Source organism: Chlamydotis macqueenii, chromosome 6 (assembly GCF_036417535.1).
Source record: "Chlamydotis macqueenii isolate bChlMac1 chromosome 6, bChlMac1.mat, whole genome shotgun sequence".
Classification (NCBI taxonomy): domain Eukaryota; kingdom Metazoa; phylum Chordata; class Aves; order Otidiformes; family Otididae; genus Chlamydotis; species Chlamydotis macqueenii.
In genome coordinates, this window is record NC_141561.1 from 28142246 (window position 1) to 28162326 (window position 20081).

The following is a 20081-nucleotide window of genomic DNA, read 5'->3' on the forward strand; positions in this document are numbered from 1 at the left end:
TTATCTGGGTTTTTTTTATTTTAAATGGGGTTTGCTTTTTGAAGCATGAGGATTTGGGGGAGCAGTAATGCTTCTATTAGAAGTGTTACCTTTGAGGCTGCTTTTAAGCATAGAGGGAACTAAGCAGTAGTCAGTGGCTGCAGACCTCCAGCTCTGGTGCCGAGGGAGGAGAGGAGGAGTGGGTGTTTTGGCAGCGTGCGCTGACTGTCTCCTCCTCCATCTGAGGAAGCTGCTGCTGTGCCTGCCAGAGGGAAGCTTTTGGGCTTGTAGAGGCCAGCTGTGGCACCCACATGGCTCCCATCAGCTGTGGCAGTAACAGATATAGGAGCCTTATTCTCAGCACTCTCCTTCCCCAGGGAGGGCAGGAGAGCAAGTAGGAGCAGCTCTTTGGAGAAGCAGAATTTTGTTTCTGGGGCTTGTGGGAGTAGAGGTAGAGAGTTGCACAGAGGCAGGGGAGGCTGTCTCCCTCCCTCCCCATGCAGGAGCTCTGCAGTCCCTTTTCCCCAGTCTATCAGTGCTTGGCGAATTTTCTTCTCCCACCTAAAACTTTTTGGTCCTTTCCTGCCCTCCTTGGCTTTATTTCCTCACAGCCTGTTAAGATCTTCCCTGCCTCTTCCTGAAACTTGCTCTGCTATTGCTGAATTGCATTTTACCACCCCACGAATGAGAACAAAATAATCTACTTTATCTCGATTATTTGGGCAGTAAAATGCAATTTGCTTGTGTTGCTGCGGATCTTTGAGCCAGCTCTGATCTGGACACGTTTATCACTTTGCAATCTAATCTGCTGAGTATCTCAGATCCTCTTGCATTGGAAGAAAATGGTTTTTTTAAGACAAAATGAAAAAAAAAAAGCCAGCGATGTACTTATGCATGCACAAACCCACAGTGATATACATGTCCTCATATATCTCTCTATATATGTATGTACATGTATAATAAATAAAAAATACATAGAACACTTTGAAAGTCCACACCTAACTTGCTAATGTCAGCTACAGTTGATAGACAGCGAAGTCAGACTCTTTTTATAGTCCATTTCTAAAATGAAACCATAAATTTCAAAGCCAGGCTTCATCATTGCAGAGAAAAAAAGCTTTTCCAGCCTATTGATGAAATATAACATTTGATAGGATTTATGAGGCCCAGATTCAGGAGAATCGTTTGCAGAGCACTTAAAGCTGCTTTTTCCTGCCCTTTGCCTTCCCTCCTCCCAAATACACATACCAAAAAAAGCCATTAGTAATGAAAAATTATTAAGGAAGATTTTTCTTGGTTCCATACAAATGTCGATTTGAGAGAGAGGAAGAGGAAGAAAACAGTTGCAGGAGTTCTTACAGTAAAGGGGTCTAAGTGGAGCCAGGCTGATTATATGAGAGGAATACTGACTGTTACTAATGAATGCACAGTGTGATTATTTGCTGTAATACAGTCATTTGTAATGTGTGTGTGTGTATATGTATTTTTAATGGTACTGGATGGAATTATTTTTTTATCATGTTGAGATATTCTCAAACCAGCCACATACAGTTAAAAATAAAAATGATACCCAGCTTCTCAGTGTCTTGATAAAGTTTCCTTCTGGCTTGTATTACCAGAGTGATAATTTTGGAGGAAAAACATCTTCTGTAACTTGTGATCACAGTATCTGTCAAATGGTAGGAAGTGAAGAAAACTGCCAGACAGTGTCAGATTTATTAACAGCTCTAAGAAAATCAAAATTAATGCATTTTCTCGTCTTTGATGGGTTGAAATGTCCATGTGCTGTACTTATCTTAATGGACAACTGAAGGAAGTAGCACTCATCAATTAAGTCTCTCATTAAGCTGACTACAGCTTAATCTGGAGAACATGCAGGAGTACTATGTGCTTACCAGGCTGTACCTCAAAGGTGTTGCAGTTTTATTAAGGAGCACTCATCCTGCAGATGCCGGGAGGAAACCGGCTTTGTGCTTTCTTCAGAAATGCACAGCCAGCCACTGGACCAGGGAGCGTGCCGTCCCGTAGGGCAGGAAGGGGGAGAGCCATCCACACCCGGACTGCGTCAGTTGTGTGAGGGGAGATACTGGCCTAACTTCCATTGGAAAACTCTTATTTCCACCTGTTAATAACCAGCCTTCAACCATTTGGGCTGAAAATGCCTATGTAGGAGGTGTACTGTGGCTGACTTTTTATGGAACACGATGACAGCTGTTTTAGGGGGGCCTGGAGGGAGAAGACAAGGGGTTGTTTTGTCTGTATAAAAAGTAAAAGAAAGAAGCATATAATTATTTCAATAAGAAGCTGTAGTCTTTCCATACGCTGGAACCGGGGGCTTTATATTTAGGAAGGGAACACAGCGTAGTCTTATACCAGACTGTGCCTTTTGCCACCCCTTGAACGTTGACAATTTGACTAAGTTACAAGATTTCAAATACTTCCCACACACATGATAGAAACTTGGCTCTGACTTCACCAAAAGTGCTTGTCCTGAGCTGCCAGAGCCTAGATGTGCTTTTCCAGTAGTAGGTTCTCCTGTCTGCAGGGACCAGAGAGGCTCCTGGTGCAGAAAATGAAGGATGAGGTGAATGGGGCACAGTCAGTGTTCCCTTGCCCTTACGCCTCACCTTCCAGGGAGAGAAAGAGTGAGCTGATTCCATACAGAAGCCTAAGAAATGCCATAGACAGAGAGGACAAGAGCAGGAACAGAAAAGACGCAGGATTGCCAGAGCAGCCAGAGGATGGGGAGAATAAAGAAGGGGTGCTGAGTCAGAGCAGAGTTGTGGGCAATAACTGGGTGCTTCAGAGTAGGGAGAAGTTTAGCGATACCGCAAGTTTAATGCTCTGTTAGTGTATTAGATGTGAGCACGCTCATTTGAACCAGTGCAGAAAGGAAGAAGTGGTGTTGGCTGTCCCACGTCACCTACAGCCTCGTCATTACTGACATGCTGCTTTGTAAAATACTTCTGCGAGATGGCTTTCATGAAGTGCTGGAAGGAGAAAGGCAGACCTAGGCGCATCAGGAGAGGTGTTTCTGCACTAGAGCAGCCTTAGGGACGGGGTTGTACTTGTGTAGGAAACCAATAAACGCGTGGAGAAAATTGGCATCCTTAGCTGAAAGGTGTAAAGGGAAAGACTTACGAACATCAGGATGAGAACAGGGAATGAAGAGCGCAAGACAAAAACAGATGTGGAAGGATTTGTAAGGTGTATCTCTAAACATGGCAGTTGAAACCATCTGAGAGTTGTTCTGTAGAGATGAGCCTGAACCAGAACACTTGCTTTAGCATTTCTGGGCTTTCCCACCCAAATGTGGAGAGATAGGCTTGCTCTTCCTCTTCCAAGTGGGATACACCAGGAGGTGATTATGTGTAGTTTGAAGATTAATTAATTCAGTTTTTTCCGTGTTAATTTAACATTTTTCAAAACAATTACTGAAAAGGATTAGTGCTTACTTTTGATCTTAAACACCTAAAGATCAGCCCTGACTTCTTCAAGTGGACAAGTGGGAGTAATTTCAGAGGTGCGGTGCAGCCATGAGAAGGAGGAGCTAAAAAAGCTGTGCATGTCTGGAAGTCCAGGAGCTTCAGCTGCCTGCTTAATAAAAAGTAATAAAGTTACACTGCTAACTTCAGGCCCCTGAGTTCAGAAATATATCTCCAAAATGCAGTTTGGTTTATAAAGTGTTTAATTCTGTTGATGTGGAGCTTGTGATGAAAGCTAGTTGAAGGAACGTGCACTGCCTGGTCTTTGCGAAAGCGAACAAAACAACTGTGCTCTGAGGAGCCCAGCTGCACCAGGGAGCGGTGCCCGAGGAGGGAGGCTGCTGGAAGGGTGGGCAGGGTAGCCTTGAAGGCGGCAGAACTTTGCAAAATCCATCAACTGCTTCAGCATCTGGCAGGGTTTCTGTTGAGCAATAACCACGAGCTAAATTTGCCATATATAATTCCTGAGAGAAGCTAGTGGTAACTGATGTTTTGACTTTTGAGCATGTTCCTGTGAAACTGCTCAGATCTCAGTTGTGGTTTGGAAATACTGCCCTGTCAGAGAACTAGAATGAATTTACCTTCAGGGTTGTCCCTATGGTAAGATTGTCATAAAACTTTTAGCCCCTTGCACTACTACAGTATAGAAAATATAATTAAGCCTGTTTCTCTTGCACATGTGTTAAATGCTTTGTGTGTCATTTCAGTATATATCAGAAGAGGTGAACTTGGTATCATTATATTGGAGTTGGATGTTCCAAAGAGTGTGTATGGATTATACTCCCCTCTGGGAGAAGCCCTGTGTATTTATTGTAAGCGTCATTCGAGCAGGTTCAACGGTGCTTTCATTTTGCTGTGCGTTGCACTCACAGCTAGTAAGATACATTAGAAATAATTTCATTTGTTGTCTTTGCTTTTCTTTAGCTTGTAGTTGGAACGTTAAATGCTTTCCTTATAAGGCTTACATGCTTCACCTTACATGTGCCAGTGGCTTAGTAAGAACATCTGCTGTCTTTCTGTAGCAAATCCAATGATTTTTCTATGCACGTATATTTAGTTGTGCATATAAATAGAATCCAGGCACTGTTAGATGTGTATGAAAATGTACGTCAGACTGAAATGGTAACATACGAGGTTTCTGTAGTTCCATTTATGAAGTATCAAGATAAAAATGAAGCTGTGAAGTAGCCAGAAAACTTTTTATTTCTGCAGCCAAAGGCATATGCTTGTACAGCCTAACTTAATTAGGTCTCTGATATATTCTTAGAATGGCCAGCATTTCATGTGTTGTATCGTTGTCTGCGAGTTCTTTTTTCATTGGGCTTCTACGCGGTAGAATGTAGGAGAGCGTTGCTCCAGATGTCTGGCTCCTGTCACCGATTTTGTTGCTGTCTACAGCAAAATTTGAGGTTTAGCTCTACAGTGCAAATTCCCTTTGAATCTTTGGATGCCCTTAAACTGTGTAGTACTGGAATATGTGTAAATGTCTACAAAGTACAGCGATTGGAGTGGCTGGTTTAAGAGGAGTGATAAAACAGTTCCAGCTGGAGTGCATTCTTGAGGTGGGCTCAAAATACACTCCAAATTGTCAGCACACTACTCAAGAAAAAACACAAGAAACAAATCATCTTTAGTGTGCTTTGCTTCCTTTAATGCACATAAGGATAGTGTAAATGGAAGCCAGTCAATTTTCAACAGTGTGTGTAAAGTTGTCCCTAGATTTGCTTCCGTACTTCAGCCTTTGTGAATAAATGCATCACACTGGGTTGTAAGCATACCTGTGTGTATTTCTGTGGCCATAACGCTGTCTGTATTTCAATAAGTATTGTGTATCTGTCCATTAATATTTATATGAAACTGAAAGCTTTGGTTCTTGCAATTTTTAATAAACATTGATGGTGTTACTAGTTTATACAGAGCATTCAATATGCTCCATCAAAATGGCAGCTCTAATTAGGTTCCTTGAATTAGCTAATGGATTTTGAGAAAGATAGCTTACAAAGCTCTTAGAGCTGTCCAAGATATTCCTGCCATGGCAGAAAGACAAAAGGCCGCTGAAAGCTACAGACTTTAAAGCTTTAGAAATGCAGCTGACAGTTAAAAAAGATAAATTGCATTTGTATTTTTTCCCGTAAAAGTCCTAATGCTGGATTAATGCTATCCTCATAGTGACCATTCATTAAAAACACCCGAAAAAGGCAACTTTATAGTAAGCATGCGTGTTGGCTATGAGATCTATACTTTCCCCTGATGCTTTGCACATGGTATAAATTATTTCTTAAAAAAAAAAAAAAAAGAAGTAAACTATATCTATAACAGGATTGCAGACACAGAGACTTCTTTTTGAGTTGAGGTTGAGCTTTCTACCTCATTTCTACCTAGGCCAGGTGTTATAAAAACGAACCACACAGAGGATTAGTTGCTGCCACTCTGCGAGTGACAGATTTGCATGTGTGTAACGAAGAGCAGGATGGTCTCTAGTGTGGAACTTGGAGAGGTAATTTCTGGGAGAAAACTGATAGTTACTCAGGCTTTGTAGTTTTCAACAAAATATGTTTTAGAACATGGGCAGCAGGATCTACTGTGAGCGAGTTCTTAGATCCTCACTTCTCCCCTCACACGGCAGCACAGAAATTAAGACTGCACTGAATTGTCACCTTCTCTCCCTCCTGCCTTTGCTTTGTGTGTGCTAAAGGGAATTCCTGAGGGACTCTTGAATGGCTAATTCATTGGAAGTCTGTAAAGTACTTATTATCTCAGCTTTAGCAATAAGTTTAATAAACTGTAATGGAAAAAGCAATAGTCTGCAAGTGAAAAAATCTAGCTGCCAGTTGCAGGCAGGTGTGATAGTCATTAAGAAATAGAGCTACATTGCCACACAGGAGTTTAGCGTTCAACATTTGCTTTGTAGAATTGTTAAAGCTGCTGTAAATGGAGTTTGGAGGGCTGAAAATCTGCTCTGTGTTGATGTGACCTATCTATTTTAAATATGCCAGCTGCTTTACATCAGTAAAGTAAAATACCCCCTCCCAAGCAGTGTTGTAGTACAAAGTGCCAAAAAAGGCAATTTAAGTACTTTGCCATCTAAATCCAGAAGAAATTACCTTGGAGAGAAGGCCCTCAATTATGCCTCACACGTGACTTCTGCATGATGGATAAAAGGCATAATTTATATCATCTTTAGTGAAGAAACCAGAAACTGTTGCATTGTCTAGAGGCTACTGAAAATACCAGGAAAATCTGTTTTTCATTATTTTCATTGTGTATTGTTTATAGAGAGTTTGGTTGTTGTCAGCAGCCGAGTCCCTAATCTCCCTGCTTTCCTAGCCCTTCAGAGACACGTGCACATCTCAGATCAACAAGACAGCAGTAAACTGGTCATATGCCAGAAACAGACATTGCCATTAACCAGCCTGAAGTGTAAGGCATCGTTTTTATTATTATTATTTAAAAATCTAGTGATTGCCTTCCTTGATGAGGCACAATACATTGAGCAGAAAAAAAGGAAAAAATGTCTTTTCTTTGAAGTAAAGATGACAAGCTGGCTACAAGCAAAAAAATGTCCCCTTTTTTTCTTTCCTTCCTACTTGATTGCAAATAACCTGTTTCTGTTAGAGTAGCACATACTATGTCTGCTGTTATGGTGAAGTGAAACTTCGGTGTGCCAATTTTGTTTTCATAAAGCAAACAATTAAGCTATAACTCCCATTGTTTCTGGCCAGCTGTAATCCACTATAAATTCTAAAGGAGAGTAATGGAGATGAAAAGTGGCCTGAATTGAAAAGATGATGCTCATCTGAATGGCTCGGCCATCTGCCATGACAAACAGGAAAAGGTGCTGTATGTCGTGAAGGGAGGGAAACATAAAAGGACGCTTTATGTCAAGCCACTGAGGTATTTTATAAACAGTTTGGAAAAACTGAAAGTGATACAAATCTGTTGGTCCTAATCTTCAAATCGTTCTTTTGAGGCTTCCGTAAACATATTATGAGCTATTTGGGGAAAGGAAAGGTTAATGGCACTGCTAATTCATATCATGCAAGGTTCTCTTTCCTTCTTTCTTCCTAATGAGTCTGTAGGAACCTAAGAATATCATCTTTTTTCTTTCCACTAAGCTCCTAATGTCAAGAGGTCAGTAGTGATGTTACAGGGTCAATAGGAGTCAATTTACATCCAGACAAATGGTAGTCGTGCTGCCCTAGGAGTCTTTGACCTTTTGGACAGAAGTGGTTGTACTGCTTTTATGTTAGCCTAAAGAATTGAAAGGTGACAGCATGTGTTCCACTGAAGCACGGTTACGGCTTTTTTAAATATTGTAAAGCAGATTAAGACTCAGGGACTCTAGTATACAAGTTCAAATAAACTCAAATAAGCGTAAATAGCTTTTTCGGTATCGTTTCCTGCAGTTTGTTTATGATTCTTGACTTTCTGTGTATTTATGTACATACAGATAGAGGGAAACATATTCATTTAATGCTTCTCATGTCAGCCCATCTATACAGATGGTCTCAAGATAGTCCTGTCTAAATGGAACTGGGCTCAAAGTCTTCCTCCCAGTCAATTTGCCCAGATTTCCAAAACAAGTGTCCTACTGGGGCCCCTCTCCATTGATAAAGATGGTAATTGTGTATACATAGGGTATATTCCTGCCCAGAGCAAGAGAGCAAGTGTTACAGAGACCGAGAAACCATTTGTGTGGTTTCAGTAGCTAGAAAGACATCATTCTTAAGTTGGGTCTTCAGCGAGTGTGTATAGCCAAAACCCAGGCTGACTCTGGCTGAACATCAGAGATGGTTCCTGAGCCTGCAAGGCAATATCAGTGGTGTCAAAAAGGTATTTCTGACAAGTCTTCTGTTGCAATATCATTCATTTACTCATGTGCATACAAGAAGAACAAATGTTCATTTCTTCCTAAACTGTCTTTCTCTCGGTGGTTGACAAAGATGAAAGCTGAAATATTGTAGAATTATGTTCTTATCATTTATTTTCTTTTTATCTCTTCCCACCATTCCTTTTATTCTCTCTTGCTATTGAGGTTGCAGAAATATCTTCATAAGCAATGTAATACTTCAGGGTAGAAAGACAAGGGCTGGAACTGAAAGAGTAATGTACTCAAATATTTATTTGTTATAATTTCAAAATGAAAGTTTTATCCTAAGTGAAAGATACTCTTACGTGCTCTGTCGAACTCCCATATGCTGTGTATCTTTGCCGACCACTGTGTTCCTTTCAGTATATGAAATTAGTTTTGTTTTATAGCAGATTGTGAATGGAAGATTGTCCATTTTCTTGAGTTTGTGAATCTCTTTTTGTCTTGGATTTGTTTATTAATGGAATATTCACTAAAAAAAAAAAACCTTTTTCTTTTCTTTTCTTTTTTTTTTTTTAAACTTGGAAGCACCAGTTGTTTGTTTAGAGGCTGACAGTCAGCTGAGTGAAATCAGCGTTTGAAAGAAGTGGCTGGCAAAAAAGCCCTGTGCAATATTAATGTGTTTAGGAAAACCACTGGAAACAAAATGTTTATTGCCTCTTTGAATGTATGTTTATATACAACTTCAAGTGGTTCATCTTCTTCTGTATATGCAACGCTTGTTTATAATTTTGTATTACCTAGAGAGCTGCAGTAAGAAGTTACTAATTTTAAAAATAGCATTTTTAACCTGAATAATTGGAATTTAGATTAGCGACTCAGAAGAAGAACAGAGGGGAGATTTTATTGTGCAAAGCCTGAGCTATATTTATTAAATACTGGTGATGATGTTTTGATTCTTTGGAAAAAATAACTTGTCTGTCATATTAGGTATATAATGTTATTGCTATGGTGCTTGTTCATCTATCTCTTGAGAGATGGAATGAAATTTCCCGGTCATGTTTTACTTAATGTTAGAGATCGCTTGAAACTTAGCTTGTGCCAAATTATGGTTTCCTTTTTGTTTTGGTTTGCCTGTTCTGACTGTAGCGATTGATTGGCTGTTTTGTAGGAGGTCCCTTTACAGTCATGGTGGGCAAGATGGGATCCGTATGGTGCCTCTGACGGATTCAGGCACAGGGCAGAAGACGGTGATTTCTGGTGGCTGTTCATCCAGTTGGTAATATAGCCCCAGCAGTGTGGGTTAGAATGGTCGTACAGGCTTTTTTTTCTTTCCCCCCTTTCTCCCAGGCCAGAAAAAAAAAAGCTTTGATTTGAAAGGATTGTATCTAGCAGAACTACAGAATGGCTGACAGGAATGTGCTTTTTCCTCCTTTGAATGTTCATATAAGATTATTTATTATTTATTTTTTCTATTTCCCAAAAAAAATCCTTGCAGTGTGTGCAGCTTATTTGAAGAATTGTTGAATTTCTCTTAAGCTTGTTTGTGGCATGGGATTTTGGACAGGTTTTGTTACTGTTGTTTGAAATCAGCACCTGAGTCTTCACTAAACTTTCTGTAAAGTTTCAGATATTTTTCCCCCATGTAGACATTATTTAAAACTTCCCCAAAAAGGTTCAAGTTCTATTCCAGCTGCTTTTGAATCCATCTCCTTACATGTAGCACAATTTTAGGAAATTGTTCTGAAATCAATTGCAAAATGCATAGTGGATGGTTCTCTTTCGTGACAAGGAAGATGTCCATGAGTGGATTAAATGTTAGAGCCTGGAAGCACGTGGTGGTGGAGGGGAATGGCAAACGTGTGGCTGTGCGGTTCTCTGAAGAAGGTGTAGCGCAGGAAGCCATGTCAGGAAAGTGAGTTCTGCACAAAATTGTAGATGTGATGAGGACTGTAATATTTATATCTCCTCAAGGAAGGAGCACTACATTAAATGTACAGCTACTGTAAAATAAATCTGTCTGCTGTACTTACTAGGCTTCATGAAAAGCTTCAGCAAGTCTCGTTAATATAAATTGACTTTGATTGGAGTATTGTTTTTATATTTCTCCTGTAAGTTCAGGTTCCTTTTCAGTATAAATAGTCATGCATCTGAAACATTTGAACTGGTATTCATCTGCTGTTTGCCTGTCTGAGAATTGCTATCTGATCAAACCAATATTTTTTAATTATGTATTTATAGGCAGATGGGAGAATAGTTTACAGTCAGTGTATGATCTTCTCTGCAAATCTTGGGAAATTGTGTTGTTTTTTTTTTAATATTGCCTTATCAGTTTCTTTTTTTTATTACTGATGACTTCATTCTGTTTGAATTCAATGCTTCAGTTTCTTTGGGGTAAACTAATAGATTATGTATGCGATATTTGCACAGTGCTGATTGAATTCATCTGGTGAGTTTGAATGTGGTTCATATATTCCCATAATTGTCAGAAGCCAACTTTAAATTCGGAACTATTTCATGAGCATTACACAGGGCATCGTATTCATCTCGTATTACTCAGGAGTGGGTAAAATTTTCATGGTAAGCTAGATATGCAGCTCTTTCAAAAGCCAATGTCTTTTACCTTTGTGCCTATAAGCAGTGATGGGGGTGGGGGGGGAGAGCTGTGGAGCTTCAACTGTTTTGTGAAAAAATGAAGCTGATGTACTGACCGACTCTCTTTCAACCTGTTCCCCCCACCTTTCTGACAAATTCTGAACCTGCTGGCCATTTTTGACCACGCTTGACAGGTGATTACATGTTCAAAAGATACTGAATCGCTACGTTTCCTGAAAATAAGCAGCCTACTGGAGAGGCCCAGATGAAGGCCCTTGCGAGGGAGAAGGGCTGCAGTGTGAACTCAGTCCCATTATCGGACACCAGAGAACCCACAGGAGAGAAGCACAGGAAATCAGACTTCACGGAGCTGCTTGTTTCCACAGAGATTATGCCTGTGTTTTCACACTAATCCAGATGGTTAACTTTCCATGTGCTCCTATCTTTCATTCAAATGTTCCTACTCATTCTCATGGTTAGGGTTTGTACTTTAATATGGTGTGGCAGAAGTTTGCCAGAGAAAAAGCTGTCGGGCCCAGTCTTTTAATAGATATAATCACCGTGATCTCTGCAGCACCTACTTCCGTTTGCTGGCTAGATGAGTTTAAAGCAGAAGGAAGTTCAGCTGCAGGAGACGTGCAGTATATGGTGCACAGGCTGCTGTTACTGCCTGTTACAATCAAAATCTCAGATTTAATTTTAAAAAGGAAAAAAAATAAATAAAAAAAAAAACCTGTGTGGAACTTTCAGATTACCACTTCAGCCAAAATACCTGTGGGTAGAAAGTGGGTGTGTGGCCATTAGGCCACTGGTGGCAGGTGCTAATACAGTTTGCAGAGAGCTGCAGGGAGCCAGATTGCCTGGAATGGGACTAAACCCATTGCCTGTATTTCAGCATTTCCCTCTCTTAGCTGGTGCTACTTTGGGTAATGATGTTGGCAGAGCAACAGGGACAACATTGCACTGTGGGCCTTATCTGTATGTTAGCAGCCCTAATTAAATGCTTTATCTGTGCTCACAAGTAAAGTCAGGGGATTTCACAGGTATTGTATTGCTCATAAGCTGTGGACCAAGCTTCGCTTTTCTAAGTGATAGCTCCCATTAGCTAGTCCTCAATTCCAGTGTTTTGCAAACTGGAAATAGTTCTCCACTGTTTGACAAGAATTCATGCGAGGAACAAAGGCATTTATCTGTGGAAGGAGTCAAGGGGAAAAGGGAATGTACTTTTTTTTTTTTTTTTTTTCTCAGTAGTCCACAGAGTTTTGCAGGCTTTCTGCACTGTCTTGGCAGATCATGAGAAAAATTTTATATGCTCTGGAAGAGTTCGGTAAGTCAGCCAGAGAAGCTTGAAACCTCTGGGATGTAGTAGAGTAGAGGGGCTGGATGATTTAGGATCCAGGGAAGGCAAGTAGTTCAAGTGTTTGGTTTTTCATGGAAACATACTGATGCTGCAAGTAAACATTTCCAATCCTGGCTGCATATTCAGTTGCATTTACACCCTACATGGAGTTTCCCTTCATTGTTATTAATTAGATTGCTAATCTAGATTGCTGTTAGATACTAGAGGCTACTTACTGAACTGATAGGTTTGTGTCCAGTCTTTTGTATGTGCTCTCCAAATTCAATTTGCTATGCAAATCCTGTAAAAGGATTCTGGCCTACTCCTGGTGGAGTACAGTGTGACAAGATGCTCCGCAGAGTCTGTGCTCATGTGAATAAATCTGTATCTCTGGCCCATTGTTGGTGAGGCAGAGTTAAGGTTGCAGATGAAGAGAATATGTGATGATGTGCTGCAATAACAATGGTCTGAGTTTAGGAGCGGCCACAAATAAGTTCTACGACAATTCCCTGTGAATGCCAGTAAATGCTACTGAGCCATACAGTCAGTATTCACCCGGGTGCTGACTAGAGCATGGCTGGAAATAGCTGTGGGAAACTTTTAATTTATTCTTTTCAATGTGACTGTGTTCTTTTGAATTCTTAGGCATTTTCAGGATTTTTTTTTTTTTTTTTTTTTTTTTTTTTTTTTTTTTTAATCCTCCCAGGTATAGCTTGAGCTTTCACAGTTGTACAAGTCCAGCTGTAAGGTTTTGGAAGGCTCATCAGGGTCAAAATCTGCAAAGACAGGCATGTGTTTAACTTGACAAACTAAGCAGTTCCACTAGCTTTAGCACGGCAGGTTGCAGCATGTGCAGTTCAGCATACGAGTGAGTCTTTGTGGATTACGAAGTGGATTACTGTTTAATTACCACTTACAAAAAATAGTGTTAAAAATTAATAGTGTGCTTTCCCATCTCTCTTGCCTCCCCTGTATTTTCATGGGTGGTATTTTAGTACTTTGTATAATTGGGAGGGGGGGGTGTTTTTTATAAGATAAAACTCCTTTCTGTGCTTCTTGTGAATATAGTCTATTCTTTACCTTGAACAAATATAATTTTAGGGAAATTCCACATTTAGCATGGGAGCAAAATGAAACATTTTTCTGGCAGCTTCTCATCATCATCATCATTATTATTAAAATATGATAGCCATTTATAGCTGCTCACAGGAATGTTGAAAGTTTCCTTGTGCTCCCCATCTGTCTGCATCCATCTGTTGTCTCTTGTCTTGTACTTGAATTGTTAAGTTATTTGGACAGAGACAATCTTTTTTAAAAATGGGCACGAAGTTTACAATTAACAGCTTTATTAATACAGGAAAGCAAAAATAAGCATGATATGGGCCAGTGGGCACTATGCAAGTGAGGAGACTCAAATGTTCATAATCCATTGATTACGAACGGATCACGTTCGTAATCCAGATTACGGTTTTGTGTGTATACTCATGTGGGTGCCTGGTAAGTGTTAGATATGTGTGTGCATAGGAGTTTTATTTAGCATTTTTTATTTTTCTCAGTGGCTGCACAGGTGGTGGGAATGCTGATCGTATCCAGAAGTTGCGGAAGGAGTACCACCAGGCCAGGCGAGAAGGCTTACCTTTCTATGAGGACGACGAAGGAAGAACACAGCCGTCTGATTACGACCAGCGCTGGGTAGGTCCACAACGTGATGTAAAGTGCTTTTGCAGCGTTCAGAGTTAGCAGAAGGCGCTGATTTGTTTGTGTTTTCCAGAAATCCTGTGTCAACTTGACGTGAATTTGAAGAGTTTGTAAAAATGGATAAATCATTAATGCCAGCCCACCAAAGAGAACATTAATAACTTGAAAACTTGGCTAAAAATAACTTCTCTGTTCACTGTTTGATTTCGGCCCAGGTTTCCTCTCTTAGGCCCAAGATATGCAGTCATTGCCAAACTTTCTCACATGTGTTAGCATCAAGGCTTTTCAACTGGATTTGTGGTACTCTGACAGTTCATCCAGTGATCCCCTGGGTTAACGAGGGCGTTAGAAGAGCAGACTCTAACTGTGCTTAGCTGCGAAGTCAGAGGAAGGAGATAGAGGCGTGTCTGCTCCTGCCCTTCTGTCTGCACACCGGACAGTAGCAATAGGGCCACAATAAATTGTAAGTAGCTTTTATAAAGTGAAAAATGGAGTAAGTTGCTCCTCTCCCCTCAAAGGATCTTAAAATATTCTACCAACACTACAGAACTGTTACAGATATGCTGTATTCCCTATTTTACATCTAGGAGTCACACCACACAGAGACATATTACCTACCCTGCTACTGAAGAGTAACCTGTGGTAGAACCAGAGATTAAATCAAGCGTGCTAGGCTTTTGAATGTGTTAAATAATTGCAACAGCTATAGTCTATGGATTCACAACTGTGGCACTCAAGAGCTCTGCTTGAGCAGGTTTCAAAGTTGCACTCTGTCTCTTTAGAGGTAATTGTAAGCAATGAACATTCAAAAAAGTAACTTTGATAAGATGCAATTTATGCTAAATTTGAAAATTTAGTTCAAAAAGAGATAGAATTATGTTAAAATCTTAAGGATCTAAATACCTGAAGTTTGAACTAGCATTGTTGGTTTTAATGTCCTCCAGTGAATGCTGAAATGAAATCTTCAATGATTGGGGTTGTAGTCCGAAAAAATCCTATGCAAGACTTAACTCCGTTGCAGTCACAGAGAGACAGAATTCAAAGGAGTGTTTTAACATAAATTATCCTATATATTTGTTCATTATGTTCATTCAATTTGTTCATTCAAAAATGTTGTATATATTATTCTGATTCAGTTACCAAAAGTGTCACCTTCAGCAAAATAATTCTTTCCTTAGAGCGGTTAACTTTAATCTACTGCCTTAAATTTTGTGACACAAATTTGGGAATCTGTGTAGCTACCATTCTTCTTCTGAAGTAGCTTTTGTAAACTAAAATGAGAATATGCATCAAATGTGTCTTTGTTGAAACTGTATGGCATGTTAAGTGTCCTGACAGAGGCCCCAGACGGGGCCAGTGGTACCTCTTCAGCAGCCTGAGGATTTCTACTTCTTATCTGAAACTGATAAAGCTTTATTAATCCTCAGAGGAGGCTGAGATTTATGGTCCAGTGTAGTTTCCTAAGATTCGCAAAGGTTTCTTCTAGGTAATCCTTTTTAAGCCTTTCCTATTAGGTATAATGCCCAGAGATTACTGATTTCCAAAGCTTTGCTTTTCCTGTGAGGCAAGTTGTCCTTAATCAGAGCACCTGAAAGGGAGCTTTAAGTATCTCAGTCTTGAACTGATTAATAATCGTGGCACCAGGATTGTTTCTTTTTGTCCTTCCAATGCAGAATATTTTTAAATGGTTTTGTTGTGAGGAATGGCAGTCTGCTCAAAGATCAGAGTTTACCTTGAGGGCTTTAATACTCTGAAGCTTGTTGCTGCAACAGCTCCTCTTGTTAAAGTGGTTTACAAATTTCAAAGACTTCTGGTCTCTTCACTGCAACTATATCATCCATTGATCCATCCAGCCTTGCTTTCGTAGGCACTGTCTTTCAGTCTGGAAAATACTGTGGCCCCAGCTTGCTCTGTTTCAACTCATGGCTGAAATTTCTACTCTGACATGTAGTTTTACCCTTAAAATACATATGTACATCAATCCATTCAGACAGAAAAGAAGAAACAAAAATAGAATCAAAATATTAAAAAGAAGCATCTTGACAGGAGAGTCCTCAAGATACTTTATAAGCCTTGTAGTCTTTTCCACCTTGGGCTGCTAACCCTCAGCAGTACTGTGGTAACACAGATTGAACAACAGCTGATTTTTTTTCCACCTTTACTCATCAGTGAAGAGACATGCTGATGACTAATTGCGTAATTGTAAATAAATAAAAACTTCCTCTAATCTTCAGGATGTCGTGTCTTTCTTTAAAGAGTCAACAGACAGCTGAGGAGGAGGAAAACTTTCTGGTATAAGTATTCTTCCTTCCTAACCCTGGAGGTTATGGCACCAGGGAAGCTGCATCTGGAAAGGAGATGCTGGGTCTCCCTGTGTGTTTTTAATACTCAATTAGTTCTTTCTCTGTTTTTGTCAGTCAGCTGTTTTACCTAAGCCAGCTTTTCTAAAAGATGTCTTTCTAATGTATAGCAGCTGCTATAATCACTTCCCATCATCTCATGAAACATGCAGATAAATTGGGAAATAACAGAGGATAATTTGAGAAGACACTATCCCATCACAAATCAACAGCCTCAGAAATGGACTCTGGGTCTTGTCCTCCAAAAGTATCTCTTTCTGATAAAGCTGACATTGACAAGCAGCCTTTAGCTGACGCTGTAATGGGACAGAATTTCTAACAGAAGGGGTGTTTCTAACAATCTACTTTTTTTAAAGTGGGATAAATCAAGTTAAAGTGCAGAGCTGACTGAAAAGCTAGCATTGTAAGAGAAGATGATCTCATGACAGGCAATTGGGATTCATAAATGTTTTTAAAATAAGGTCAAAAATTCATTTTAAATAGGCCTGCTATTCTCTCATCATCCATTCCTCCCCCCTGCATCCATTTTCCAATTCTCCTCTGTTCTCATCTGTTGCTGGATGAGTTTTTTGCTCTCTTGCGCCTTCATTCTGCTCTTCCTTCCCCACAGTCTGTTCTTTTTCTTTTTGTAAGTAACTGAATAATTCAGCTTAGTGTGTCTCCATAAACAGACATGTGTATATAGCACTTTTTGTGCTATAGAGCCAGATCCTTTGAAATTCTTTTTCAGTTCCTTTGTGCTTTGTTTTGTTGGTGAGTTTTGCATCCTTTGGATTCCTCCCCCACCCCTGCCACTCCCCCCTTCAGCTAAAGTGTATTTTGGGAAGTATCAATGCAAGACAGCATTTAGGCATGTGCGTACATACGTCTTTCTGGGACATCAGATGGTAAAAGCTCTCACGCACATATCCTATACAAACCTAATCTGAGTGTACAGAAAGAGGTGTAATATGTTTATGTAGTATTATCATATACTGCAGTATCACTCAGAACCTGAGAGAACTGTGTAAGCGATAAGCTCCAAGAACTTAGTCTGCCTAGGAGTTGGAGGGCTTTTTCATGGGATGTACTTTTTCAGGGCTTTAGAGTCGCAGACTAATAACGGATCATGAGAAACACAGAAGGAGCTGTCAAGACAAAGCTGTGTAGTTAGCATCTGTACTTACATGTAGCAGCATTTAAATAATGAGGAATTCATAATCTATTTGAGGATTTACTTGAATTGTCTTATAGACTTTGTACAAATCCAGTTACTTAAAACATCAATTCTTTCCTTCAAGATTACAGTAAATCCTTGAAACTTTATCTTCTTTTTAATGTATGTTCAAGGAGTGCATGTAACACTGGCCACATTGCAAATACTTCTTCACCTGTTAGTGACCGCATCAGGTTCACTGTACTAAACCTTATGTTAGTGGTTCTAAAAGCCATTTTGCTATTTGCAGATCAGATTTGCCAGCTGATAAATAACCTAAAGATATAAGAAAAACTGTCTCTGGATACTAGCTGTGAACATTTTGGTTGAAACAAGTCTGTAACGTACTGAGTTTTGTCAGTTCCCGGTTGAGAGTATGAAAGAAGAATCATGCCTGTCTGTGCTAAAGGCCAAGTACTTTATTGTGTGCCTGGCAGGGATCCAAGCCTAAAAATCAACCAGAACAAAAAAAGGAGCGTTAAGAACTGCATTATTTTTCCATAATGTGTCAAAGGGTTCTACACTTGCTTCAGGGTGAATAAGGAGCTGTTTGTACTTTTCATGATCAATTAATTCCAGGTTCAGGATGTTGCATTTCAAATAGGTTAGGTTCCCAAAATGCACAGACGTTTGTGTTGGACCATGGTTAGAAACCAAAATTCCGACTTCTAAAATAATAACATTCCTGTCTTCTAGCGCAATGGGAGAAGCTGACAATTTTATGTACTATGTGAAACCATATAGCAGAAACTGCTGTGAATTCCAGACTTTCTGAGCCCACAGACTCTTAGCAGAAAACATTGAATTAAAAAAAAAAAAAAAGACAATAACTTATTTAGAGTATAGCTGCTTTGAAAACCATGGATTGGAAGTATTTGTGTATATGTTATTAAAATATTAATTAAGAGAATATGTTAAACATTTTGTTAGGATGTATGATAAACTTACCAATCAAGAACTTTTTATGGTCCCTGCTTATCTCTGTATAATGAAGGTTTCAGATTGGGGTGTGTTCTGAAGAGCTGTTCAGGCTAAGCAGAGAGATATTGAAATTTACAGGCTGACTTTTAGGGGTAGGTTTGGGGGGAAATTATTTTTGAGAAATCCCTGCCAAACCTCATGTGAAAAATAAATTATTCCAAATGGCACATGCAAGTAGAGCCAAATGCAATTCCATTAATACTAGTAATAAAGAGTGAGTCCTGTAACTTGTTTGGAGTCATTCCTACTTACACAAAGGTTGAATTTGGCATAGATTATCCAAGCCAGAGGGGAGTCTGAAATGCTCATGTCTTCATGCTGACACTCTTATTTACCAAGGGAAACAGTTCTGGTGCCATATGTCGTCTTATCAAAGCCCATTGGCACTGTTTATACCCTACAATATTCTGTGAATTCCAGAAATACATTATGCCATCTATTCCACAAGGTACACAGCTGCTTTTTGTTGTATTTCAATGCAGGAAGGTGATTCTGAGCAGGACAAACACTGAGCATTTCTTTTACTTCATATAAGTAGTTGAAGGAAATTAGACAAAAATATGTGGTACTGCCAGGCTGTGGCCATCCTTGCTGGCTCACAGCACTGAGAGGTTCCACAGTAACACATGTGCCAGTGGTCGTGTCCCTTGCAGTTAGGAGAGGTTCTTCTGATGTTGCCCAAATGGAGAACTTGAGTGGGGCATCACAGAGATCATGACAGCTGCCGCAGATCACGTTGATGGGATATGAAGGGTCCTAGATGTTTTCTGTTGTATATACTTTTCTTAATTTGACAGTATGTTTAGGGAGGCAAGAACCAAACCTCTAACTGGTGATTATACTGATGAGGGAGTTTGTGAACAGGTAATCCGTGCTATATAGTACGCTGAACAGTTACTGCGTTTGTGCACATAGGCCACAATTCTGCCGCTTTTATCCTTTGGGACACAGTTGAATGGACACAGAAATAGCCTTTTCAGAGCTAGGCTGTAATCTGGTTTCACTGCAGTTCTGAGTAGCATGATATCTGGGTCTTTGTGATTTGCTTTTGTTTTGGCAAGCTTCTGCCAGTATAGGCTTTAATGGTTTTCTGTCTACCTGTTGATCACCCCATACATCGGTGGCTGTGTGGCCGCTTTCCCGAGCATGTGTGCGCATTCTGTCAAATCTCAGGCCAGCATCTTGTGAGGAAGGTGGAAGAGGATTGAGGTTTTAGTACTGAGCCTTTGTGTGTGGGCTTGCTAAAGCTAATACATTGCACTTTGAGCCTTCCCTTACCCTCAGTGATGTGTACTTCTCTGTGACAGCTTGGACCCAACTCTTAGCAAGTCAGTGCCCCGCATACCATAGAATCAAATACAGCTGCTTATGGATCTGACTAAAAGGAAGGGGAAAAGTAGGTTTCATTTTAAAATTGACCTCCTCTTCCTGAGGCCATTAGAAAGAGGCCTGCTTCGACTTCTGGAAAGGGGCCCCAGTTACAACAATGCTCATTTTTTAATCACAAGTCTGTAATGCCACTGAAATTCATGTCTGAAGCTAAGCATGCACTTCAGGTACTTATTGGATCAGGCCTGATATCGGGCCTCAAATTTGACCCCTTCTTAGGCACAAGCTTTTGCCTTTACTACCAGATGTT

The 20081-nt window shown here is 39.9% G+C and overlaps 1 protein-coding gene across 6 annotated transcripts in view; it reads left to right on the top strand.

Annotated features, from left to right (window-relative positions):
- The window catches only part of PARD3B (par-3 family cell polarity regulator beta), a 422878-nt gene that overhangs the window by 360861 nt on the left and 41936 nt on the right, over positions 1-20081 (top strand). For 5 of the 6 annotated variants that reach the window (XM_086750624.1, XM_086750623.1, XM_086750625.1 and 2 more), the window contains one exon: positions 13765-13900. In XM_086750624.1, the coding sequence (XP_086606750.1) occupies positions 13765-13900 (136 nt within the window). Of the gene's footprint in view, positions 1-13764; positions 13902-20081 lie in introns of those variants that run through there. The other variant, XR_015258893.1, reaches the window with a different exon arrangement.